General features: G+C 39.6%; 1 protein-coding gene across 1 annotated transcript in view; it reads left to right on the top strand.

Moving 5' to 3' along the window:
* Positions 1–2,222: 2,222 nt before the first annotated feature.
* The window catches only part of RASA1 (RAS p21 protein activator 1), a 125,685-nt gene continuing 100,662 nt past the window's right edge, over positions 2,223–27,245 (top strand). Inside the window, exon 1 of the mRNA XM_044265962.1 lies at positions 2,223–3,338. Coding sequence (XP_044121897.1) covers positions 2,809–3,338 — 530 coding nt within the window. The 5' untranslated portion in view covers positions 2,223–2,808. The remainder of the gene's footprint in view (positions 3,339–27,245) is intronic.

Below are 27,245 nucleotides of genomic sequence, written 5' to 3'. Positions count from 1 at the left end.
CTGCCAGGCCAGGATCCTACCAAGGCTGATGGTGGTAATTGGGGTGGGGGTGTTGGAGGACTGGGATGCTAATGCAAAATTTTTTGGGAGTGGGGGGAATTGGTACTTTGAAGTTCTCTTCTTACTTTGAGGGTCTAAGTTTAAAAGAAAAACTGTTCTAGGCAGGCAACTGTAAGTAGGAGTGCATTATTCTCTTAAATATTATGAAATTACTTCATTACGTATTTTCTTATTTTCTAGCCTCTTCTCTAGAATAGTACAGAGCTTAGCAACACAATACTTCTCTTATCCACATGCCTAATGAATGGCATTGAGTTGGCCTTCTCATTTCTTCTTTCTTTCAGAACCATTTTAGGTACTGCATACCTCCTTCTTGATTAGCATGCTATATATAGCATAGTGGTTCTTAAATGTGTAAACTTAGAGGGACTATTAAAAAAGATTCTGGTGATTCTGATTCAGAGGGTCTGGGATGGGGCCAAGAATTTGCACTCTTACAAGTTTGTAGGATAACATTGGTCTAAGACCACTCACATGAGTAATCCATCTTTGCTCTCTCAAGTGGTACAAGTAAGAGTAAGCACAATGGGGGCCCTGGGTGGCTCAGTGGGTTAAAGCCTCTGCCTTTGGCTCAGGTCATGATCCCAGGGTCCTGGGATCAAGCCCCACCTCGGGCTCTCTGCTTGGCGGGGAGCCTACTTCCCTTCCTCTCTCTCTCTGCCTGCCTCTCTGCCTATTTGTGATCTCTGTCAAACAAAACAAAACAAAACAAAACAAAAAATCTTAAAAAAAAAAAAGAGTAAGCACAATGAAGGAGTCCTCAGGATTAATCAAGTTTGTCACTGATTTGGCAAATAGGTTTGTACAAGCTTCTAAAGAAAAGGAAAATATCTTGTGTGCACCTCGCCACCTCTTTTAGTGTCCTTTTCCTTTTTTTCCCCTGGGGCCTCTATTAGAGCTCCTACTCATCCCCTATGCGCTTCACTGTTGGTTTGATCATCCTTAGCAGAAAAAACGTTGATCTCAAAGACCAATATTTAAAGGTATTCAATGTGGGATTCCTCCTGGGAGAATTTAAAAGAACAATGTATGAATGCAAAGGGAAAATTACCCATACTATAATTTCAAACAATGGGAATGATTCCTCCACCTCTAAGAATGGACACAATAGTTTATACATATTCTAGCATAAAAGACAAAACAAAACCCATCTCTCTGGCTATATTTAGTGTGAGATTTCAGTTTATTGGTCATTTTTTAAACTATGCACAATTTTATGTGGCACTTTGGAACCTTGACATTTGCCTTGTTCAAGGTTCTCTATGCTTCACATATGCATCCCCGAATATGACCCGCCTTCTGCACACAAATGAGCGTTGCAACCCTCCTCTACCCACCTTAGTAGTACCTAACAGACTTGCGATGACACTGCTAAGTGTGTGTGTCGGGGGGTGGGGGGAGAGGAGATAAGATGATATGAATGAAGAAAACAATGTCTATACTCGTAGAAAACCGACTTTACAACCACTATTTCTACCAAAATTCTTAGCCCTCCCCTTAATGCTCCCCTATTTCGTTTACTTCTCTTGAGTTTCAGAACGTTGTTTAAAATCTTTTTTTTTTTTTTTTTTTACAAGTACGGAATAGTCATATAGTGATCGCTAGTACGCCACGAATATAAAACAATAGTACTGCCTTTAAATTCGAAGCAATCTTCCTACCCCTGGGCCTTGGCCATCTGGGTTCTGCGCCACTGACTGAAGGTGTTTTTTCTACCAGTCAGGAAGCAGGAACTGGCTTCGCGGCATCTTCCTTTCCCTTTTTCTCCGTTTCTCCCCCTCCACCCCTCCGGGTCCCTCCCGTCTCTCCTGTTTCACAGTGCCCAGCGGCCGCGTGCTCGGGTACCCACTCCTCCCAAAGCCCGTCAAACAAAACCCACGGAGGCAGACGCGCGCCACCGCCCGCGCCACCGACTGGAGAAGCGGCGACGCCACCACCAGCTCTAGCCCGACCGTAACAGTGAGCGCGGCCGCGCACAGCGCGCTCCCGCGGCTTCCTTCCCTCCCGACTCTTCCTTTTCCTCCAGGCCCGGCGTCCTCACCCCCGCGCTAGCAATGCGCCTGCGCAGAAGTTGCCCTCGCCCTCCTCCCCAGCCCTTCCTTTCCTCGGCTCCTCCTCTGGTGCCCCGCCTTCCTTTCTCTCTAGTCGGTTTTCATGAGCGCTCCAGGTTGGAGCAGTTCAGTCGATTTCCCCACCACCCCGCCCCCCTTCCTCTTTTCTCCCCACCCCTCCCATCTCCAGTCCGGTGGAGAATGAAGCGGCTGCAGTGGCCCCAGCCCCAGCAGCGGCACCGGCGGTGGCTGCGGTGGGGGTGGCCGGAACTAGGGTGGTGAAGAAGCGGTGGCGGCGGCGGCGGCGGTGGCTGAAGGAGCGGCAGCCGCCCCAGCCGCTTCCTCTGTGCTTCCCTTCCTCTTTAGTGCAGCCAGGAAGTTTTTTTACTTCTGTGCATGTGTGTGTGTGTGTGCGCGCGTGAGTGTGGGTGTGTAAGGTGAAGGTTTGGGGCGGTGTTTGTGCAGGCGTTGCAGGCGTTTTTTGCCCACTTCGCTTCCCGTAACCCGGGCAGCTCCGGAGCCTGGGCTGTGGCCCGAGGAGGGGGCGCGGCGGCGGGCTCTCTCCTTTTGTTGTTGTTTCCTCCGCCTGGGGAGCTGAAGGGGGGACGCGCCTGGGTGGGGCGGCTCGGAGCCCGGGCCTGGTGGCCCCCGGGGCTCCCGGGCGAGTAGGGTAGAGTAGAGTAGAGCGGGCTTCAACATGATGGCGGCCGAGGCCGGCAGTGAGGAGGGCGGCCCGGTGACCGCCGGGGCAGCTGGAGGCGGCGCAGCCGCGGGCTCGAGTGCCTATCAGGCAGTCTGTAGGGTGAAGATACCCCCGGCCCTGCCAGTGGCAGCCGTCCCCTATTCTGGGCTGACGGAGGCCGGAATGGCCGGGACTCTGGCTGGCGGAGCCGCTTTGGGGTCAGCGTTTCTAGGAGCCGGGTCTGTGTCCGGAGCAATGGGGGGAGCCGGACTGTCAGGGGGAGGTGCTGCTGCTGGCGTGGCTGGTGCTGCCGCTGCCGCTGCCGCCGGACCTGGAGGAGAGATGGTTCTCGCCAAGGGGACCACTTCGTTGCCTGCTGAGACCTTCGGGGCCGGCGGCGGATTCCCTCCTCTGCCGCCGCCGCCTCCTCAGCTGCCCCCTTTGGGCGCGGGCCTGGGAACAGTGGACGAAGGTGACTCTCTGGATGGACCAGAATACGAGGAAGAAGAGGTGGCCATCCCGCTGACTGCTCCTCCAACTAACCAGTAAGTCAAGACAGCTGTTCAGGAATTGGGGCAGCTGGCTCCTAGAAAGAAGTGGGAAAACTTGCTTCGTTCTTTCAGTTGAGATTTGTGCTGAAAAGTTTTGAAGCTTCGGGTTCCGCGCGTGGGGATTTAATTTGATCACTCATCCTCCCTACGGGCATACTCCCTGGCGTCTTAGTATATTTATTGTTACTCTGGGAAGATGTAAAGTTTTTGAGAGTGGGAAGCAAGTGAAAAATGTGTATCCATTGAGAACCGGATATAGTTCTGCCTCTTCCAAATTAAGGTTGCGTCCTGGGATTCAGCTGAGCTTGCAGCTACCAAGGCAGTCACAGTCTCTTATAACCCGTGTGTGCATTCCCTGTTGAAGCCAGGTTATTAGTAAGAAGCTTTGGAATATATAAGTGTTTGAATGAATATTGTATAGATACCATTTGAAACATGCCTTAGTCAGCATGCTTTGTTTTTGTGTCACTGCAAATCCCAGCCCATGGCTTTGCAAGCATAGCGATGCTGAAGTCTTTGGATCACTTATGAAGATGTGGGTCAGCAAGAAAGGAAAGGAATTCTGTGAATTACAGGTGTGATTAAGGGCCCGTCCTCCAGTAGTATCTGTAATTTATGTCATAGAATTCCCGTTTATTAATATCAGTGTAATCTTTTATGGTGGAGACTTTTTAAGTACAACACTGAAGTAAAATACAATTAACACTAAAACACTCTGTTGGTGGCCAGTACGGTGTTCTATTTGACAATTAGTTTTGACAGCATATTACAGAATATATAGGGCAAATGGTTTTTTCATACGTACCTCCCCCTTATTTGTTCCCTTCATAAGTGAACATAGGTAATATATTTATAAAGGTGGACCTTGATGAGAGGAAAATTTTGATGGGATGTGGTAATAGATGACAAAACCGTTTTTGTAGATCCCTCACATCAGTATTATTTGGCCTTTAGAATTTTGACAACCTTGGTGTGGTGTGTCAGAGGAAAAAATATTTGGTTCCTTTGTTGACAGTCACTCGGAACAATTGGAAGTTTTTGTTTGTTTGTTTTGGATAAGCTATGGAAGATTTAGAGAGGACTTACAAAATGAATTAGAAAAAGATTCTGTAATGATCCATTTTTGACTTAAGGCTACATCTTTTGATACTTACGGTGGAAAAATAAAATTAACCTTATTTATGTCAGCCATGGTATAACAGTATTGCATTCTTTTTATATTAATTAGGAGTTCAGTTTTTTTGTCTAATTTTATTCCAACTTACCATATTATGTTTGAGTGTTACAGACTTCTGAAGATGTTCTGGGAGTGTTAAAAATTTGCATTTTACAGCACTGTTTACATACCTTCAAGCCTTCTTGAAAGAATCAGTTAAATGTTTAAGTGCTCACTACATTCTCAGCACTGCAGTTATAATAAAGCGCAACTTTTTATACTGAAAGAAGATAGTCTTATGTCAGTGTTTGTGACTGAATTGTATTAGACATATTTGGCATATTGTGGTTCTAAATTTTTTTTAAGAAAAGTTTATTTCGTAGAATAGTTTTATGTTCACAGCAAAACTGGGCAGAATATATAGAGTGTTCCCATTAAATTTTCAATAATAAACATGAATGAGTACTCAGGAGAAATTGTGTTTGTGGGAAGTCCGTCGTGTGAGATTTCCATCACTATTAATATGTATTTGGGAATAAAAATGATACTTGTATGACTGTATTTGAGAATTGTTCATGTTCTGAAAAGTACCCTCCGTTTCTGGTATGTTCTTAAAATTTGTCACAAGAAGTACAAATTTCCCTCTTTTGTTTATCTGAGATATCAACCCAGAGTCATTGGAGGCAATACAGTGTAGTGTTGAAGGGCAAATTCTGAAGTTAGACAAGATTTGGGCTGTAATCCTGACTCTGCCACTTATAGCTGTGTGGTCTTGGAAAGGTCAGTTTCCCCATCTATAAAATGGGGATAATAATGGTACCTCCATCATAGGGTCGTTTTTGAAGGTTTAATGAGAACCCGGAAGTACTCAGCACCGTACCTGGCACATAGTAAGTGTTCAGTATATGGTGTCCCAATGTAACAGTAATATAATCTTATTGTCAATAAATTGCCTACTGATTTTTTTGGTACAGGGACTCCCTCACTAGTAGTTATTTTAAAGAAATGTTGGAACTCCAGAGGACTATCAGAAGTGATTAATTATACTAAAAATTATGACTTCATAAAGGCTTCCAGCCCGTTAAGTAGTGTAGAGATGAAGTTCAGATCTTTTCTGTAAATTCTTATTTTTTAAAGGGCTTTAATGATTTAGTTAAATAATGTCAAATCTTTTGGGGCGCCTGGATGGCTCAGTGGGTTAAGCCTCTGCTTTCAGCTCAGGTCATAATCTCAGGGTCTTGAGATGGAGCCCTACTTCCCACTCTCTGCTCAGCGGGGAGCCTGCTCCCCCCCCCCCCTTTGCCTGCCTCTCTGTCTACTTGTGATCTCCCTCTCTGTCAAATAAACAGATAAAATCTTAAAAAAAAACCTGTCAAATCTTTTGTAAACGTATAGAAGAAATGTTCTTGGACTAACAGTATTTACTAGTGAGTGGTTACCTTAGTTATTGGATAGCATATTAAGGAGGTTCGGGTCATAGGTTTGAGTCCACAGTGGTTTGTTAAAGTAGAGTTCCCTTGTCATGGAGTTCAACCTTATATCCAGCGAGTTTGGTGCTGTTGGTCACAAGAGAGTCAAATGACAATATATAGACGAGAGCAAATACTTTAATGCCATTAGTGTTTTGTACCTTGTTTTTCTGTATGCATGGGGAGTCATTGTCTCATGTTTATTACTGAATGTTTTCATTAGTTTGGTTAAGGCCAGAAAAGTTTGTATAATTTTAACTATTTGAATATTTTCCTTTTCTCAAATTTTGAGGAAATACGTTTAAAAAGCAAAAAATTCTCCCCTATGTATTTTTATGCTGTAGAAGATTCCGTATTTAAAACTAACAGATTTGATTTTCAAGAGAGAAAAAAGTTAAAGGAGTTTGTCACTGGTGCACCTTCTAATTTTATGGACTTGCTTTTAGTGGTCCTGCTTTCTTTGCTTTAGAGGTGAGGCTAATAGTAAAGGAGCATGTTCGCTTAGTCTACCTTCAGTTATATGTAGAGATTCTGAACTATGAGCCTGCAATAGCAGGATGCGCTTAGACTGTATCCACTCCACAGATACGTGTATTGCTTTTTCTTGGTGTATTTGGAACATTAATCAGTCTCCACCACTTAAAAATAGGAAGACTTCACATTTAAGAAGTCTCACTTTCTAGCATCACTTGCAAAATCACAGAATTTGGCTCTACCTGGTTGCTGTTCCAGTTTGATTGTAGCTTGCTAGAGCTGAGTAGTGGTTGCCCCATTTAGGTGAGTTCTGAGCTTTGGTTTGCTGTAGCCTCCACTAGGCTTGCTTTGCCTTTGATATTATTTGCCTGGCAGGTGGCATAGATCTTACCTTGGACACAATATGCAGTCTTCTCAAGCCTGAAACTTGAAGGAAAAGGAAATAAGGAACATAAAAGATGCCTTTCTTTTCCTAAAAAAAATGTGACTATCTCTACAAAAATAAAATCTTTCTAATTAAGCCAAATAATTTTTAGAGGTGAATGTTAGGACATGTAGTGTTCATTAACTTTGTCACTAATTGCATTATAACTATGGGTGAGTCATTATTTCTTAGTAAAATTGGGAGGAGGTGAGAATTGCAAGGATTAGTTAAGTACAGAGTGGTTGCTGACCAGGACCCAGATTTTTTTTTTTTTTTAAACCATATTTGTATGAATAGTAGAACAGTGTAGTGGGTGCTTAATTTAAGGGATACAAAAATGAGTAAGATGCCCATTTTCTCAATTCTCTCAAGTCCATAAAATATTCTGGGACAGTTATAGATCTAATAGGAAGTTAAGTAAACCAACTACTCTCGCTCAGGCTAGATTAAGATAAATATCATGAGTGAAGTATGAACAAAAGGTCATGGGCTTTAAAGGAATAAGAAAATTATATAATTAGGATCAGTAAGTCTTTGAGGAAAGGTAGCAAGTATGTTATCCCTGTTGCTTAATTTATAAATTTCTAAACAAGACCTTATTGGTCCCCACACCCTTTGCCTAATGATTCTGTCATGTGAAAAAGAATTACAAGTTAAAGGAGTATAAACTTTTGACCCTTCGTGAAGAGTCTGTCCTACTGAACTCTTAATTTTATTTACCACTGGTCTGGAAGGAGGTTGAAGGAAGTTGAAGGAAGTGCCTGTAATTCTTGAGAATAAAGAGCACAGCCAAAGGGTAGAATTGGTTTGGATCATTGATTAGGCACTCTGGGGAAATCATGCAAGCATTATAGGTAGAGATAAAAAGAAAAAGGACAGGGGTACCTGGGTTTCTTAGTGGGTTCAGTGTCCCACTCTTAATCTTGGCTCAGGTCTTGATCTCACCATCTGTGTTGGAGTCCTTGGAGTCTTGCATTGGGCTCCACGCTGTGGGGGGTAGGTCGGGGGTGGGGTTTGTGTGTATGCGTGTGTGTGTGTGTGTGTGTGTGTGTGTGTAAGGACAGCTGTAAATTAGGAAGCAGAAAGGGAACGCAAAAAGTAGGCCTATCTGGTTGCTTTACTCCTGTCTGTTTATTTATTTATAAAAAAATGATATATTTTTTTATTTGATAGAGAGAAACTCATTGAGAAAGGCAGCATAAGCAGGGGCAATGGGAGAGTGAGAAGCAGGCCTCCCACCCTGCAGGGAGCCCGATGTGGGGCTTGATCCCAGGACCCTGGGGTTCTGACCTGAGTTGAATGATGGCAGACGCTTAATGACTGAGCCTCCCAGGTGTCCCTACTCCTGTCTCTTTATTGGCCTATATTGCCAATATCTCTATATTGTCTCTATATTAAGAAAATGAGAGAATGTCTCTGAGAGCAACTTTAATACCCAAAACAATACATTGGTGGGGTGGGACTTATAATAATTATTAACAGTAACCGTTATTACTGCTGACATTTCTTGGTTGCTTACTACCAATCAGAACTTTTCTAATTGGCTTACATGTGTTTAGTTACAACAAGGTTTATTTGCTCTTAATTCTAAAAGTTAGGGCTTGATGGGGACTACTCCATGTGTCATCTGTTGGCTGTAACATCTAAGGTGGCTTCTTAATTCATAAATCTGATGCTGCAGCTGAGATGGCTGGAACAGCTGGTGGATACCTGGGAATATGACTGCTTCTCTCCCTTCATCTGCCCCCTTAATTAGCTTGAGTTTCTCCACAGCATGGAAGCTGGGTTTCATGTAGGAGCATTTCAAGAGGAGAAGCCTCACTGTGCCAGCATTTATCAAGTGTCTGCATTCTTTGTGTTTGCTGAGGTACCGATGGCCAGTGCTAATAACATGACCCAGTTCAGATTTGATTTGGGTAGGGACTGTACAAGGGCATTGATACTGGCAGGTGAGATATGTTAAAGGCACCTAAGCAAAAACCTACCTCATGTGTTACTCATTTATATGTAGTACCAGGTAATACTAGGATAGGAGTGGTGAGGGACAAGGTAGGGGAAAGGGCAAGTACTTACAAGTTCTTCCCTTAGGCTTAACATGGTAAATTGTTTTTTGTTAAATGATTCAAATATCCTCACAGTAGATTTGCTTCTGACTATTATCTTAATTTTAAAGCACATTTATGGAGTATGGATGCTGGTTATGGCTCATTGTTTGAATGTGCAGTAAGTATCCCATCTTGAAATCACTCACAATACATTTCAGTAGTGGGCTAAGTTAAAAACAGTTGTCAGGTACAATTTATTGGAAACCTCTCCATATGCCTGACCATATCTCAATAGGATTTGGGGTGTGATTTTAGGCATTTCAGTGATTAAGTGATTTTTGTGAGTAAAACAAACGTAGGGGAACAAAAATATAAGAGTATACAATCTACTTGGAAGATGAAGCATTAATGATAAAGAGAAGATGGTGAAATTAGCCTTACAGGCATGTTGTACAGATACATTTTTCACTTTGGAGGATAGCTGTGGAAGAGTTTAAAGAATGGAAGTATTTGGAAGAATAAATTGAAATTTCATACCATAATCCTCTTTTACTGGAATTTTATAAAAAGTTTGAATAGCGGGGTGCCTGGGTTGCTCAGTTGGTTGGATGTCTGCGTTCAGCTCGGGTCATGATCCCAGGGTCCTGGGATTGAGCCCCACATCGGGCTTCCTGCTTAGTGGGGAGTCTGCTTCTCCCTCTCATTCTCCCTCTGTGCTCACTCGCTCTCTCTCAGATAAATAAATAAAACCTTAAAAAAAAAGTTTGATTAGCTTTTGTAGTATTGGCGTTTGATTACAGTCATGAATGATACGCATAGATACATAGTATTTTAGTGATAGAGGAAACTCTCATATCCCGGATGCAGAAGAGTGGTTTGGTTAAGGTCACATAGCTAGGTAGTGGTAGAACTGGGACAGAATCTAGTTCCCATAATTTTTCAGATATGTTTATATTTGAGTAATATTTATAATTAATTTTGCGGGGGGAGGGGAAGAAAGGCAGAGGTCCAGGATTGACTAGTCCTTTACCATATGCTGGGCACTTTACATAGATTATTTCTTTTACTTCTCACAGCTATACAGTAAGAATAGATATTCTCCTCATTTTTATTGTTGGGAACACTAAGTGATAGAATTGGAATTGTAATGTACATACTATACTTTTTCCTTTGCCTTGCCCCCTTCCAGTAAGTATAGTATATATATATATATATATATATATATACTCATATAAAATATACTTCAGGGCCGGTTGGTCACTGGGTATTATGGACTGAATTTTGTCCCCCTAAAAGTCATAGATTGAAGCCCTAAGTCCCTATGTGGCTGTATGTGTATAGGGCCACATTTAAGATTAAATGAGGTCATGAGGGTGGGTCCATAATCATTTTGGACCTTAGAAGAAGAGAAAGAGACATGGGAGTGCACATGTGCAGAGAAAAGGCCATGTGAGTTCAGAGTGAGAAGGTGGCCATCTAAAGTCAAGGAGAGTGGCCTTACTAAAAAGCACTTCTGCTCACGCTTTAATCTTGGACTCAGCTTCTAGAACGGTGAGAAAATAAGTTTCTTTGGTTTAAGCTATCCAGTGTGTTTTTTTTGTTTTTTGTTTTTTGTTTTTTTTTTGGTTATGGCAGTCTGAGCTGACCCATACACTGGATAACCCTCTCTCTTTAAAAATGGCTTTGGGTGATTTTGATGTAGATCAGATGCACATTTACTACTTGAGAAACTGATTTTATTTCATGTCTTTCGCTGGAGGAAAGAAAAACTTCCCTTATATTCTTCCTTCTTTCCTTACATGTTAGTGATTTATATCTTTTTTTTTTTTTTTGGCCATATGTATGTTGAAAGATGGAAAAATTATTTAAGTGTCTGTCTGATTCTTATAGAATGAAAAGATCCTACATATGACCATGGATGGTAGCCATGAACAGTCCTGTGGGGAGACATTACTCCAGCAAAATTTCTGAATTCACTCTGTGTTCATTATTGTAATACTCAGTATTACACATTTTTGTGTGCGTGTGTATTTTTATTATTTTGTCTGGGTGTCAGTAAGATAAACACCTTATCAGACTTTATCAAGCTAGATTATCAGTTTATTACAAGAGCCATAACAACAACTAAAATGAAAGAGAAGCATTGGGCAAGGTATGTGGAAAAGGGCACAGAGCTTCCATGCTTTCTCTGGGGTTACCACTCTTCTAGCCACACTCCCACCTCCATGTATTCACCAACTAGAAGCTCTCTCTTTAGAAGTAACCTTTAAAAGATTACTTTTGAAATTCCTTTTATCTTACATATCTGTCTGAAGCATAAGGGAAAGACCTAAAGATTCTTTTTAATCTGTTAAGGCTTCTTTGTAGGTATAACCCATTAGACTGGGGGTTCACAGCTAAGACATTTATATCACTTATTGTGTAGGCAGAGAGGCATCCATGTCTATCTACCTAGCTAAATATTGATTTATTTCTTATTTTTTAATTGCATTTTATTTTGAGGTAACTGTAGATTAACATTAGTTGTAAGAAATAATATAGAGTACATGTCCTTCACCCATTTTTTTTTTCCCCTCAGTGGCAACGTCTGGTATGATAGCCAGGAAATTGACTTTAATTAAATTAATTTAATTTAATTAAACCTTCAATTTCATTGGGTCTGCATAAAATTGTGTGTCTCTGTGTGTTCAGCATGCATTTAGTTCTATCACATGTGTAGATTTGTGTAATCATCACTATAGTAAAGATACAGAACAGTTTCATCACCACCGGTTTTCTTGTGCTGCCCATTTATAGTCAAACTCACCTCCTTTCACGTCTCCCTTATCTCTAACTCCTGGCAACCACTAATCTGTTTTTCGTTTTGCCCTTTCAAAAACGTTACACGCCCCCCCCCCCAGTTGTACAGATGGAATCACGTAGTATGTAACCTTTTGGGGTTAGCCTTTGTTACTCAACATAATTCCTTCAAGATTCATCCGAGTCATTGCATGTATAAGTAGTTTTGTCCCTTTTCATTTGCTAAGGAGTATTTTATGATGCGGTTATAGGACCGTTTAGCCATTCCCCCACTGGAGAACATTCGGATTATTTCCAGTTTTAACTATTAGGGGGAAAAAAGCTGCTCTGAATATTAGTGTTCATATTTTTGTGTGGATATAAATGGTCATTTTTGTCTGATAAATATCCAGGAGTGCAGTTGCAGGACTCTGTGGCAGTTGCATGTTCAGTTTTATAAGAAACTGCCAATCTATTTTTTAGAGTGACTGTATCCGTTTACATTCTTACCAGTAATGTATGAGCAGTTCAGATTCTCTCTATTCTCACAAGCGTTTGATATTGTCAAATTTTTATTTAAGCTGTTCCCATAAGGTGTCTAGTGATCTTATTGAGGTTTTAATTTGTATTTCCCTAAATGGCTGATGATGTTGAAGATCTTTTCATTTGCTAATTTGCTATCTGTCTATCCTCTTTGGTAAAATGTTTGTTCATGTCTTTTGCCCATTTTCCAATAGGATTGTTTTATTGTTGAGTTTTGAGAATTTTTTTTAAAATTTATTATTATTTTTTTAATATTTTCTTTTTATTTATCACAGAGAGAGAGGGAATGAGAGCAAACACAGGCAGACAGAATGGCAGGCAGAGGCAGAGGGAGAAGGAGGCTCCCTGCCGAGCAAGGAGCCCGATGCGGGACTCGATCCCAGAACGCTGGGATCATGACCTGAGCCGAAGGCAGCTGCTCAACCAGCTGAGCCACCCAGGCGTCCCAAGTTTTGAGAATTTTAAATATTACTCCATTTTCTGCTACGTGCAGATACTTTCTCCCATTCTGTAGCTTTTCTTTTTTTTTCTTTTCCTTTTGACAAGGTCTTTCTGTGAGCAAAAGTTTTTAATTTTGTTGAGGCTTAATTTATTAATATTTACTTTTGGAAGCAAGTCTGAGAACTCTTTACCTAGCATAGGTCTCAAACATTTTCTACCGTGATAGCTTTATAAAAGTTCTATACTTTAATGGTTTGTAGTTAAGCCTATGACTTATTTTGATTTTTTTTAAAAGATAATTTTAAATTAAGTTTCATATTTTTGCCTATGGATATCTAGTTGCTCCAGCATCATTTGTTGAAAAAGTAAATTTCTTTCCTCTTTTTTTTTTTTTTTTAAGATTTTATTTAATTATTGGACAGACAGAGATCACAAGTAGGCAGAGAGGCAGGTGGGGAGGTGGTGGCGCATGGGAAGCAGGCTCCCTGCTGAATGGAGGGTCCTATGCGGGGCTTGATCCCAGGACCCTGGGATCATGACCTGAGCCAAAGGCAGAGGCTTAACCCCCTGAGCCATCTAGGCACCCCTTTCTTTCCTCTTTTGAATTGCTTTTGCACTTTCATAAAAAGTCAATTGGGCATATATGTATGGGTTGACTGCTGGGTTCTCTCTTGAGTTCTCTTGGTTTATACGTTTCCATCTGCTGTGATACTCCTGATTATCTGTATAGTCCTAAAATCAGGTAGAGTGGTTCCTCTCACTTTTCAAGATCGTTTGAGTTATTCAAAGCCTTGTGTCTTTACATATAAACTTAGAACAAGCTTATCCATATCTACAAGTCCTGTTGTACACCTTGTTAAATTTATACTTTTTTTGTTCGTTTGTTTTCTGTGGAGGAATTTTGTGAATATTATCTTTTTTATTTCAGTTTCCATATGTTCATTATTAGTACATAGAAATGTGGTTGATTTTTGCATTGGTCCTGTATTTTTTGACCTTGCTAAAATTACATTTTAGTTTTTAGAGGCTTTTTACAATATTCTTTCTAATCTCTATGCCTTTTATTTCTTGTCTTGTTGCATTGGCTAGAACTTCTAGTACTGTATTGACTCAGAGTTGTAAGAGCAGACATCCTTGCTTTGTTCCTTGCTTTAGGTGGAAAGCATTTAGTATTTCAGCATTAAATATCATGTCAAGTGTACTTTTGTGGGGGTGGGTAGTTGGGTAGATACTTTAAGTGTAGGTAGATCACCTGTCCTCCTAGTTCACTGAGAGTTTTTATTATGAATGGTTGATGGATTTTGCCAAAATATTTTACTGAGTCAATTTATATGATAAGATTTTTTTTCTTTAGCTTGTTTATATTGTAGATTACACTTTTTTTTTAAATGTTGAACACTCCTTGCATATGTGGAGTAAATCCCATGTGGTTATGGTATGTAATGTTTTTCAAATATTGCTGAATTTAGGTTGTTGATTTGTTGAGAATTTGTGTCAAATTCATTAGTGATATGGTTTGTATCTTTCTTTTGATATCTTTGTTTCATTTCAGTATTTGGGTAATACTGGCCTCATAGAATGAGGCAGGTAACATTACCTCCTTTTCTACTCTTTGGAAGAGTTTGTGAAATTTTGGTATTCTTTAAATATTTGCTAGAATTCTTTGGTGAAACATTTCAGCATGGGATTTTTTCTTTTCTTTTTTTTTTTAAGAATTAAAATTATGAATTCATTTTTTAAAAACGGTTGTGGATTTATATTTATTTATTATTTATTTTGGTTGAATATTGGTAGCACAAACAGTCCCTGACTAAAGATTTTTTTGGCTTTACGATGGTGTGAAAATGATACACATTCAGTAAAAACCATACTTGGATTTTGAATTCTGATCTTTTCCTGGCCTAACAATATGTGGTAAGATTCTTACCATGCTGAGCTGCAGCAGCAAATCATAGCTCACAGTCAGTCTGCAATCACAAGTGTAAACAGCCGCAACCTATAACACTTAAAAGGATTCTGTACTCTTACAACCATTGTGTTTTTCACTTTCAGTATTTAGTAAATTACATGAGATATTCAACACTTTTTTTTTTTTTCAAGTAAAATAGGCTTTGCATTAGGTGATTTTGCCCAACTGTAGACTAATAATGTAAGTTTTTGGAGGAGACTTAATGTAGGTGAGGGTAAGCTCTGATGTTTGGTAGCTTAGGTTCATTAAATGCATTTTTAAAAAAGATTTTATTTATTTATTTGACAGAGAGAGCGAGCGAGTACAAGTAGGCAGAGTGGTAGGGAGAGGGAGAAGCAGGCTCCTCACTGAGCAGGGGCCTGATGTAGTGCTCGATCCCAGAATCCTGAGATCATGACCTGAGCCAAAGGCAGACTCTTAAGGGAATGAGCCACCCAGGCACCCCATTTTAAATGCATTTCTGATTTGTGATATTTTCAACTTAAAATGGGTTAGCTGGATGTAACCCTGTTGAAGGTAGAGGAAGATCTGTATGTGGTTGATTGAGGAACTGATTCATTTCTTCTAATTAATCTAGTTTAAGAGCAAAAACTTGTTTGTATTATTTCCTGATTACCCTTTTAATGACTTGAGGATGTTCAGTGATACTTTCTTTTATTGCTGATTCATAATTTGTACCTTCTCTCCTTTTTGTTTTGCCAATTTTGCTAAAGATTTTATCAATTTTACTTTTTCAGAGGATTTCAAAGGTTTTCTTGTTTTCAGTTTTTTTGATTTTTGCTTTTATTTTTTATTATTTCTCTTCTGATTGCTTTGGGTTCATTTTCTTAAGTAGAAATTTAAGATACTGATTTGGGACATTTTCTGTTTGCTAATGTAGCATTTCATCTTATACTTATTCCTCTTGGCACTTTTTTAGTTGTATCCCACATCTTTTGACGTTTTTTCTGTGTTGTCTTTGCATTTTTACTCCATTCTGTTTCTTTTTTAACTTTACTTAGAGACTTGTTCTCTGATGCTTGGGTTGTTTAGAAGTGTGTTGTTTAATTTCCAAGTGTTTTGAGACTTACCAGTTGTCTTTCTCTTACTAATTTTTAGTTAGAGTCCATTATGGTCAGAGAATATACTCTTATGATTTCAGTACTTTTAAAATTGTTTTATGGTCTGAATATGGTCTGTTTTGGTGAGTGTTCAATGGATGAAAATAAAAGTGGGTATTTGGCTGTTTTTTTGATGAAGTCAGATCCTTTTGGCTGATTGTATTCTTTAGAACTTTTAAATCTTCGCTCATTTTCTGCTTAGTATTTCTATGAGTCTCTGAGAAGGGAAGTCTTGAAGTTCCCAATCATAACTGAGAATTTGTCTGTTATTCCGTTTAGCTCTATCAGTTCTTCATGTATTTTGCTTTGTGTGTACCATTTAGGATCGTTAAGTATTCCTGTTGGATCCATCCTTTATCATTATATAATGGTCCTCTTTTCTCTCTAGCAATTGTCTTTGCTCTAAAGTCTATCCAAAATTAATATAGCCACCCCTGCTTTTGTTTACATGCATCTTTTCTGGTACTTTTTCACCTCTTATTTTAAGTGAGTTAATTGTAAACAGCCTATAGTTGGGTCATTCTTTCCCTTAAGTCCACATTGCCAATATTTGTCTTTGGCATATTTTAACTGTTTATATTTATTTTATTTTATTTTTATTTTTATTTTTTTGAAGATTTTATTTATTTGACACACAGAGAGAGATTCAAGTAAGCGGATAGGCAGACAGAGAGAGAAGGGGAAGCAGGCTCCCTGCTGATCAGAGAGCCCAATGCCGGGCTCCATCCCAGGCCTGAGATCATGACCTGAGCTGAAGGCAGAGACTTAACCCACGGAGTCACCCAGGCACCCCTGTTTACATTTATTTTAATTATTGATATGTTAGAGCTTTTTTAAGAATTTTTTGTTTTAATTCTAGTTAACATACAGTGTTATATTAGTTCCAGTTCCAAAATTACAATGGTTCAATAATTTCATATATCACCTGGTGCTCATCACTCCAAATGCACTCCTTAATCACCCATCACCTATTTAATCCACCCTCTGCCCACCTCCTTCACCTCTGGTAACCATTGGTGTTTGGTATTTGTCTTTCTCTGACTGACTTTACTTAACATAATACTCTCTAGCTCCATCCATGTTGTTGCAAGTGGCAAGATTTCATTCTTTTTACGGCTAAATAATAATTCCATTGTATATAAATACCACATTCATTCCTGAGTCATTGAACACTTGGACTGCTTCAATATCTTGCCTGTTGTAAATAATGCTGCCATAAACACATGGGTGCATGTATCCCATTGAATTAGTATTTTTTTTTTTTTAAGAATTTATTTATTTATTTGACAGAGAGAGATGACAAGCAGGCAGAGAGGCAGGCAGTGAGAGAGAAAGGAGGAAGCAGCCCCCCCCCCGCTGAGCAGAGAGCCCGATGCGGGACTCGATCCCAGGACCCTGAGATCATGACCCGAGCCGAAGGCAGCGGCTTAACCCACTGAGCCACTTTGTATTCTTTGGGTTAATAGCCAGTAGTGCAGTTGCTGGATCATAGGATAGTTCTTTGTTTTAACCCTTTAAGGAACCTCTGTACTGTTTTCCACAGTGGCTGCACTTGTTTGCATTCCCATCAGCAGTGCGGGAGTGTTCCTTTTTCCCACATCCTCACCAAGACCTATTGTTTCTTGTGTTGCTGCTTTTAGCCTTCTGACAGGAGTGAGGTGATATCTCCTTGTAGTTTTGATTTGCATTTCCCTGATGGTGATTATGAACATATTTCCATGTGTCTTTTGGCCATGTGGATGTCTTTTTTGGAGAAATCTCTGTTCATCATGTCTTCTGCCCATTTTTAATTGGATTATTTGTCTTTTGGGTGTTGAGTTTTGTAAGTTCTGTATGTATTTTGAATACTAACCCCTTTATTGCATATGTCATTTGCTCTTAGGGCTTCTTCCATTTTGTTTTCATTTTCTATTTTTTCTCATTTCTGTTTCTCTTCTGTCGCCCTCGACCCGCAAGGACGACAAGAAGCCCCGGTTCAGATCTGTCTTCTCTTTATTTCCCCAAGTCCACACACTTATATACGTTTACATGACCAATCAGTGAACAAGGTGACCAATAAGGGGCCAAACAATGGGGAGAGCCAATGAGAGTCCTGTTACTATGCTGATTAAATTTGAAACAGCCAATGACTATGTCCTCCTTTAGGTGGGCTTCACCAGAAAGTTCGATGTTCACTTGCAGCGTATTTTGCTGGCAGTGAGCCAAGCGCCATCTTGTAATGGCGGGGACTTTCCCGGCCGGAGGCGGTCCCCGACATCTCCCCCTTTTTTGTTTTATGGCGGAGATCGTGCCTGTCTTAGGTTGTCAGTAGCAGAAAACATCCTTACCCGTCATCAGACACAAGATATCGATGATCTCTGTCCTGTCTTAGGTTGGTATGTTTCTCTACTGATCTTACCTGTCTTTGACTACCGATCTAGCATGCTTAGCCACATCTGGGGAGATGTCCCAGCCTCTATTGACATAAGGGCTTGTACTATAGCTCGGCTCTGCTCTCGCTGCTGTGTTCTCCATTGGCGAACTTTTCTGAATAGAAGCAGAATGCCAATAAGAAGGAGGACAAGAAGACCAATTGTGCCAGCCCATTGTTTGGTAAACTGGAACATATTGCTGAATGTTTGAAATAGCTCTGGGAGGGAAGTTGGTTGCACACACGTACTCGTGTGAAATTTTGAAAATCGTCAGAAAATCGTCAGACCAAGCACCCTGCAAATACTGGGAGAGCTGTCGGGAGACATTCTGTAAGTCACTCATATTAGCATAGGCTATGGGAGTTACACAAATTGCCGGGAAGGGTGCTATACATCCCAGTCCCAATAGGGCCCCCAATATGTCCACTTGTTCTTGAACCAAATCCACTCTCTGGTTGACTATCAGGATTCCTGCTTGCAGATGTGCATTGATCTGAGTCTGTGTTTGAAGGGCAGCGGCCGTTCCTGCTGCAAGGGTGTTCACAGCTTCCGCAGTGGATCTAGTTGCAGCAATCGAGACTGCTGCTGCCGTGGCAGCTGCTGTAGATATAGGCAATGCTCTCACAATGGCGGCTGTGATACCAAAGTCTCTCTTCTTTCTGGATAGCACCACCGGTAACTTGTCCTCTGGAATGAAAACTGGGATAGGAGTAGGGATACGCATAATCACAGCCAGCTTGAAGGCCGTGACATTCCAGCACTGGGAAAGATAGCAATTCTTAGTGCAATTCAACGTATCATTCAGCTTGCTAGCATTTGTTACGAGGAAAAGGAACGGTGGTGAGACGCATATGGGAGTGGGCTGATAAGTAATATTATTGGGACAAGACACATTAACTGTTGTCTCAAAGGTACTAGAGTCATTTTGTTTATAAGAATAGTTGAGGAATTTGCCACCATTTAACATGGACACTGCTGAGATATCAGTACATGCTCCTAACAAGTCACAGACCTGCCATGCATCAAAGGGAGAGGAGGGAATATGAGAAAAGAATTAGTCACTGGTAAAGGATATAGCCATGCTTTAACCACTGCTCACAGCTCTCTGGCTTGAGTCGGCCGCAGGAGGTGTAGCATCCTCAGCGTTATCATCAGCATCTTCAGCATCATGACTGGTGTTTGGAGGCAAGGCTGCACGCACCAGCCGCTTTGGGATCCAAATTGGAGCCTCTTTTTCCTGTGGAAAAACACATACAGACCCCCTACTCCATACTAACACTGGATCTGGTCCATTCTACTTTCCTGTGAGGATGTCCTTCCAAAGTACTAAAGGCTTAGGAGGAGCAGCAGCAGCAGTTGCATGTCTGTCTGCAGCTGATTTGCCTGTTTTGTCCAACGTTAAAAAATTCAAAATAAAGAGAATGGTGTTGAGCTTATCTTTAGGGGACCTGAAGGTGTCCCCTATTCCCCCTTTTTGTTTATAAAGCGCATTTTTTATTGTAAGATGCGCGCGCTCCACAACACTCTGTCCTTGTGGGTTATAGGGTATTCCATGTATCAAGTGAATGTCAAGTTGTTGTAGGAAGGCTTTAAAGGGTTGTGAGGTGTAGGCTGGACCATTATCTGTCTTTAACTGGCGTGGCTTTCCCCATGCCGCGAAAGCCTGTAGGCAATGGGCGATAACATCTTTGGATTTTTCCCCCGTATGCACTGAGGCAAAAATTATTCCAGAGCAGGTATCTACAGAGACATGAACATATCTTAACTTTCCAAATTCTGAAACATGTGTGACATCCATTTGCCATATATGATTAGGTAACAGACCCTTAGGATTAACCCCCAAGGACGGTGCAGGTAGTAAAGTCAAGCAGTTTCTGCAGGAGACTACTGTGTCCCGTGCCTGTGCTTTTGTTATGTTAAATTTGAGGCGAAGAGTTAAAGCATTCACAGGGAACAGCTTATGATAGATAATGTCTCGCCTGTTGCACCGGGTCCTCAATGGCAAAGGTTGATATGGCCCCGAGGCATTAATAGGTTTTACAGGGGCCAAACCCTGGATCACAGGTGGTCCCATTGAGGTATGTTTAGCAAGCCTTCATCTAGGAACCATGGAGGCGCCTTTTCCACTGTATTCAAAAAGGCCCGAGCAGTTTTTGCTTTTAGTGGAGTTCCATTGGCTTACAGCAGGTCTTTTAAAGACCCTTCTAACTGCACTTTAGATACTTCAGATCCCATTATGAACACAAAGACAACAGACGCGGACGTTAAAGGCACTAACTAACACATTAACTTTTTATGCACATATACTTCAGTCGACCTTTACTCCTCGCTTTACCGCGGAAGAAAATCCCGGCTCTGTGGCCGCCCCGCTTCTTATTGCGGTCTTGTACAAGATTGCCACCACTTTAACCGTGGTCCCTTAAGAAAATCCCTGCTCTATGGCCGCCCGCTTCTTATTGCGGTCTTGTACAAGATTGCCACCACTTTAATTGTGGTTCCTTCCCCGCTTACCTGCGGTTTTTCTCCTTGCAAGGTTTACTTACTCGTTAACTATTCCCGGGTCTCGGCACCATTTGTTGCCCTCGACCCGCAAGGACGACAAGAAGCCCCGGTTCAGATCTATCTTCTCTCTCTTTATTTCCCCAAGTCCACACACTTATATACGTTTACATGACCAATCAGTGAACAAGGTGACCAATAAGGGGCCAAACAATGGGGAGAGCCAATGAGAGTCCTGTTACTATGCTGATTAAATTTGAAACAGCCAATGACTATGTCCTCCTTTAGGTGGGCTTCACCAGAAAGTTCGATGTTCACTTGCAGCGTATTTTGCTGGCAGTGAGCCAAGCGCCATCTTGTAATGGCGGGGACTTTCCCGGCCGGAGGCGGTCCCCGACACTCTTCTCTCTTCTTTTTTAAAAATTTTTTTTTTTTTTTTAAATTTTTGGGAAAGAGAGCTTGCATGCGCTGGGGGGAGGGGAAGAGGGAGAGAGAGATGCAGACTCCTCGGTGAGTAGGATCCTGATCTGGGCTCAATCCCAAGACCCTAGGATCATGACCTGAGCTGGAGGCAGATGCTTAACCAACTGAGCCACCCAGATGTCCCTTCTTTATTCTTTCTGTGTGTTGGTTGAGCATTTGTTGGTATTTCATTCTGATTTATTTATAATATTTTTCAAATACACCACTTCATGGTGTTTTCTTAATGGCTTCACTGGATATTAAAATATACATATGTGGGGCGCCTGGGTGGCTCAGTGGGTTAAGCCGCTGCCTTCGGCTCAGGTCATGATCTCAGGGTCCTGGGATCGAGTCCCGCATCGGGCTCTCTGCTCAGCAGGGAGCCTGCTTCCTCCTCTCTCTCTCTGCCTGCCTCTCTGCCTACTTGTGATCTCTCTCTGTCAAATAAATAAATAAATAAAAAATCTTTAAAAAAAAAATATACATATGTAACTTACTGCAGTCTATCGGGAAACAGTTTATTGGTTTGGGTGAAGCGTGGAACCTACCTTTCCATTTTCACCCCTTTATTCTCTTACTTTGTAAATATCATTGTTTTGAATATTTCTTCTTTATACATATCAGATAGTGTTAATATATTTTCCTTTTGTGCTAAAATATACATGATAAAAAATTTACCATTTTAACCAATTTTTTTTTTTTAAAGATTTTATTTACTTATTTGATAGAGGGAGACAAAGCATGAGAGGGAACACAAGCAGGGAGAGTGGGAGAGGGAGCCTGATGAAGGGCTGAGCCAAAGGCAGATGCTTAACAACTGAGCCACTCAGGACCCCCCCTCCCCCCATTTTAACCATTTTTAAGTGTATAGTTCTGTGACATAAATTACATTTACATTGTTGTGTAGCTGTTATCACCATCCATCCCCAGAACTTTTTCATCTTGCCCAACTGAAACTCTGTATGCATTAAACACAAACTCCCCATATCCCTTTCCCCTAGTTTCTGGCATCAGTTATTTTACTTCTGTTTTTATGAATTGGATTGCTGTAGGTACCTCATGTAAATGGAATCATAAAATACATGACTGATTTATTTCACTTAGTATAATGTCTAAAAGGTTTGTGTTGTAGCATTTATTGAAATTTTACTTTTAAGACTGCATACTCTTCTAGTTTGCCCCACATTTTGATTATGCATTTATCTACTGATGGACCCTTGGTTTGCTTCCACCTTTTTGGCCCTTGGGAGTGATGCTACTCAGACAGGTACACAAATGTTTCTTCAAGTCCCTGCTTTCATTTTAAGTATATACCTAGAAATGAAATTGCTGGATCATATGGTGGTTCTGTATTTAAGTGTTTGAGGAATTGTCATGCCATCCGTGATAGTGCCTCTACCATTTTACAGTCCCACTGGCAATGCACAAGGAATCTAATTGCTCCACATTTTCACCATTACTTGTGATTTTCTGTTCCTTCCTCCTCCTCTTCTTCATAATAGCTTTCCATATGAACTATCTCATTGTAATTTTGACTTGCATTTCTCTTATGAATGAGCATCTTTTCATGTGATTATTGGCCATTTGTGTATCTTACTTGGAGAAATGTCGAAGTCTCTTATCTGTTTTTAAGTTGGTTTGTGTCCTTTTGAATTACAGTAGTTCTTTATATATTCCTGTATCAGTCCTTTTTCAGTTAAGTGGTTTGCAGATATTTTCTTATATTCTGTGCATTGCCTTTGCACTCTCTTGGTAGTGTTTTTCGATGTACAGATGTTTTAAAACTTTGGTGAACTGTAACTTTTTTTGGTTGCCTGTATAATTTTTATTTCATCCATCAATGATGATTTTAAAACCGTGCAAAGAAGGATAGTCTATTGAGTCTATAGTTTTTACCCATATTCTTGCTTTTTCCATTGTTCTTTCTTCTTTCCTAATGTTACAGCATTCCTTCATTTATCATCTGAAAGAACTTCTTAGCTATTTTTGAAGGATACATTTGCCAGTGATAGATTTTTAGGTTCCTTTGCCTGCTTATGTCTTTATTTCCCTTTTGTTCCTGAAAGATAGTTTTGTCAGATATAGAATTCATGATTGACAGTACTTTTCTTTGAGCTTTTAAAAGATTTTTGTTACTTTTATCTTTTTACCTTTGTGGTTTCATATGAGAAATCTGTCATTTGAATTCATGTGCCCTTATAGGTAATGCATCTTTTCTTTATGGTTGGTTTTAAGATTTTTCCTTTTTTTTTTTTAAGATCTGAAATGATGTGGCAAGGTATAATTTTTGTGGGTTTACCAGTGTGAAGTTCTCACTTGATTCTGTGGGTTTTTATCTTTCTCCCAAGTTTGGAAGTTTTCAGCTATTATTTTTATGAATACTCTTTCAATTTCATCCTCTTCTTTATGGGACTCCAGTGATACTGGGTTGAATCTTTTATTATTGCCCCATAGATCTTTGAGTCTTTGTTAGTTTCTTTTCAGTCCTGTTTCTCTTTTGTTCAGATTGGGTAAATTCTATTGATACGTCCTCAAATTGACTAATTTGTGCACTTCGTAATTTTACTATTGAGCCCATCCATTAAGTTTTTCTTCTTACTATAGTTTTTAGTTCTGTAATTTCTAATTGGTTGCTTTTTTTAAATACAAGCTTTTATTTATTTATTTGAGATAGAGAGAGAGAGAAAGAGGGAGAGCATGAGAAGGGGGAGGGTCAGAGGGAGAAGCAGACTCCCTACCAAGCACTGAGCCCGATGCGGTACTCAATCCTGGGACTCCAGGATCATGACCTGAGCTGAAGGCAGTCACTTAACCAACTGAGTTGTCTTTTTCACAGGAATTTGTAATTGATGAAGAATTGTTATAGTGGCTGCTTTTACGTCTTTGTTAGACAATTGCAATATGTAATTAATTTCAGTGTTGGCATTGTTGTCTTTTTACATTCAAGTCATTTTCTTGGTTCTTGGTATGATGGGTGATTTCTTTTATTGTATGTTGGACTTTTTGTCTAGTGCATAATTTTTTAACAATCACTTTTAAGACTGATGATTATATTTTTATTATTGAAAATTTGGAGACTTGGAAAATACAAAGGAAAAAAGCATTCTTTTATTACCAAAGGTAGCTACAAATTTATTTGTAGATTATATATTATTTTTTACTTTTTTTACATACTATTTTTGAAAGGAGCTATATATATATTTCCACCCTCTCCAACCCCTGTAATATAACTAACAGTTTTATATATGAGGAAATTGAAGTAAGAAGAGTTTTAGGTAACTTTCTCAGTTCACAAAGCTACCAAATAATTCTAAACCAAATTTTTGACCCCTAGGTTTGCACTTTAAACCAGTATGGAGTTCTCTCTCTCTCTCTCTCTCTCTCTTTTTAAACCATGTAAGATAAATTTTTCAGTAGAAGAATGAAATTCTTTACGGAAGAATCATCAGTAGATCAGTAATATTCTTAAAATATTTGAATAATGTTTTAGTACTTCACCATATATGTTTATAGATACTTGAGTTTGTTTAGATACATACGTATCTATTTTGTTAGTAGAGAAAGGAGCTTTGACACCTTTATTTATGCATTCACATGGATATTTAAATAAATGAATGTCTCCTTACATTTGAATAGAAAGTAAAAATAGGACTTTTTTTTTCCTTTATAGGTTTTTATCTCCTTTCAGGAGCAATAATTTTTTTTTTAATATGTGTTTTTGTTTGTTTGTTTTTAAAGCAAATCCTTATTAATTTCCTTTTTTATTGAGCAACAGCTGTGTAAATATTCTTCCCCATATTATTTCACTTAAGGGACTATAATGTCACTCATTATATACATACAGTGAGTGAGCTTGTTTGTTATCCATGTCAGTTGAGTTTCTGCATTTCTGCTTCAGCATGGATTTAGAGGCAGTTCCCAATCACTGGGTTACAGAGTGACTATATGAAGGTTTAGGAACATTTTACTGCCTTTTAGTTCTTAGCTGATTAAAGAAACTAATTCAGGTATCTAGAGTGGAATTGCTACCCTACTTACTTATTTATGGGACTTTATAATGCTTGGTGGTAAGAGAAATAAGATTTAAGTTAGTTTTCACTACTATGACCCTTGAACAATGTGGAAGTTGGGGACACGAATGACCCCTCTGCAAGGTCAAATCTGTGTATAACTTTGGACTCCCCTAAAACTTAATTACTGAGAACCTGCTTTTGACTGGAAGGCTGATAACATTAACAGCACATTAATATGTATTTTGTATGTTATGTATATTTTGTACTGTGTTCTACAAGTAAAGTAAGCTGGAGAAAAGAAAATGTTACTAAGAAAATCGTAAGGAGGAGAAAGTACACTTACGGTACTGTTTATATTTATTGAAAAGAATTTCTGTATAAATTGACCTGTGTAGTTCAAGCCTGTATTATTCAAGGGTCGACTGTATTTTTGGAATTCTATAAGTATTGTCTTAATTTGTCATTGCTGGCAATTAAAGAGAAGTTAACTGTGTGATTTGATGTTTGCTTTTAATTATTACATAAATTTCTCATGAGATTCAGAAGAAAGGAGCACAAATCTTAGACTGACAGGAGACTACATCCATTAGTTAATACTAAAATTTCTGAATACCAACCTCAGAATATTTTCATCATGAAACTGTTTTGGATACAATTTTAGGAGTGAATAGAAAGTAATACTTTTATTCTGACTTCATTTTAGGGAGCTGTTCTATGTGATGTGATAAAATAGCATATCACATTGTAGTGTCTGAAATCATACAAAGTCTTACAGTGCTGTGGAATCATTAATACCTCATAAGAAAGTAGTAATAATATTTATGGAAATGGTATTGTTGGTCTAGTAATAAGGCCTGTGAGTGCAATGAAGAAAAGTTGAAATAAAATAGCTTGCAGACTTGTCATGCTGTGGTTTAAATGCCACAGTGAGGAGTTTGTGCATTGTAGTGTAGAATCCAGATGGAAGTCCTTTACTACTTCTCAAATAGTTTTTATTTTTTTTAAGATTTTAGTCATGGGGGCTTTCTTCTTCTCCTCCTCCCACTCCAGTCTATAAACATTTACTAAGAATGTTTCCTACCTCCCAAACTACTTCCAAATCTAACATGTGTTTTCTTTTTCTTTCTTTTTTAAAACCTCTATGGCTTCAGACCCTCATTTCTCTCTTTCCTCCTTTTGGAGTAGTTTGTTAATTTTCTCCCTTTCCCTGATCTCTTTTTCTGCCAATTAATCACTCTCCTTATCACTGACTTCCAAAAGTTTTATTTCATCCATGTAAAAATTAAGAAGTTCATTGTGTCTTGTGATATAGAATTTATCTGGGTGTGTGTGTGTGAAACTGCAGAATAATGAAACCAACATGCATGAAATATACCCTTTTTAATTACTACTTACAATTCTGTTTACTTTTTAACACTGTTTTATCCTCCTTAAACATTCTGGCAGAGAGTAAATTTAATTCAAGACTCCCATTAGCTTGAAAAGCTGCTTTGTATTAACTGCCAGCATGATTTTGTAAAGACACATTTTACCATATTCTTTCTTGAAACCTTTCCTTCCATGAGTCTCCATCATCTGGAGAGTAGTGGCTTTCAAATCTCATTTTGACCATGAGCCCCCGAAAGAAATAGATTTTACATCTGTGACCCAGTACACACCTATAAACAGACATTTGTAACAGAAACAAAAGATTTTTTTTTTTAAAGATTTTATTTATTTATTTGACAAGAGAGTGAGCACAGGCAAAGGCAGAGGGAGAAGCAGGCTCCCTGCTGAGCAAGGAGCCCGATGCGGGGCTCGATCCCAGAAGGCTGGGATCATGACCTGAGCCGAAAGCAGCTGCTTAACCAACTGAGCCACCCAGGTGTCCCCAGAAACAAAAGTTTAATGAAAAAATTTATCCTTACTGCATGTGATGTACTCTATGTGCTGTTCTGTTCTCATCGTCAGTTAATTAAAAAATAATGCTGATTATGACCTACTAAATTGATTTCTTGACTCAGGGGCTTGAGACCTTCAGGTTGAGACAAAAACAAAAAAAAATCAGAGCTTACTTTAGTATGACATACAACATCATCTTACCATGTTCTCCATTATTATATATTTCATCAATGATA

Source organism: Neovison vison, chromosome 1, assembly GCF_020171115.1.
Source record: "Neovison vison isolate M4711 chromosome 1, ASM_NN_V1, whole genome shotgun sequence".
NCBI classification, from domain to species: Eukaryota; Metazoa; Chordata; class Mammalia; order Carnivora; family Mustelidae; genus Neogale; species Neogale vison.
The sequence above is the reverse complement of the archived record's forward strand: the minus strand, read 5'-3'. Positions and strand labels throughout refer to the sequence as shown.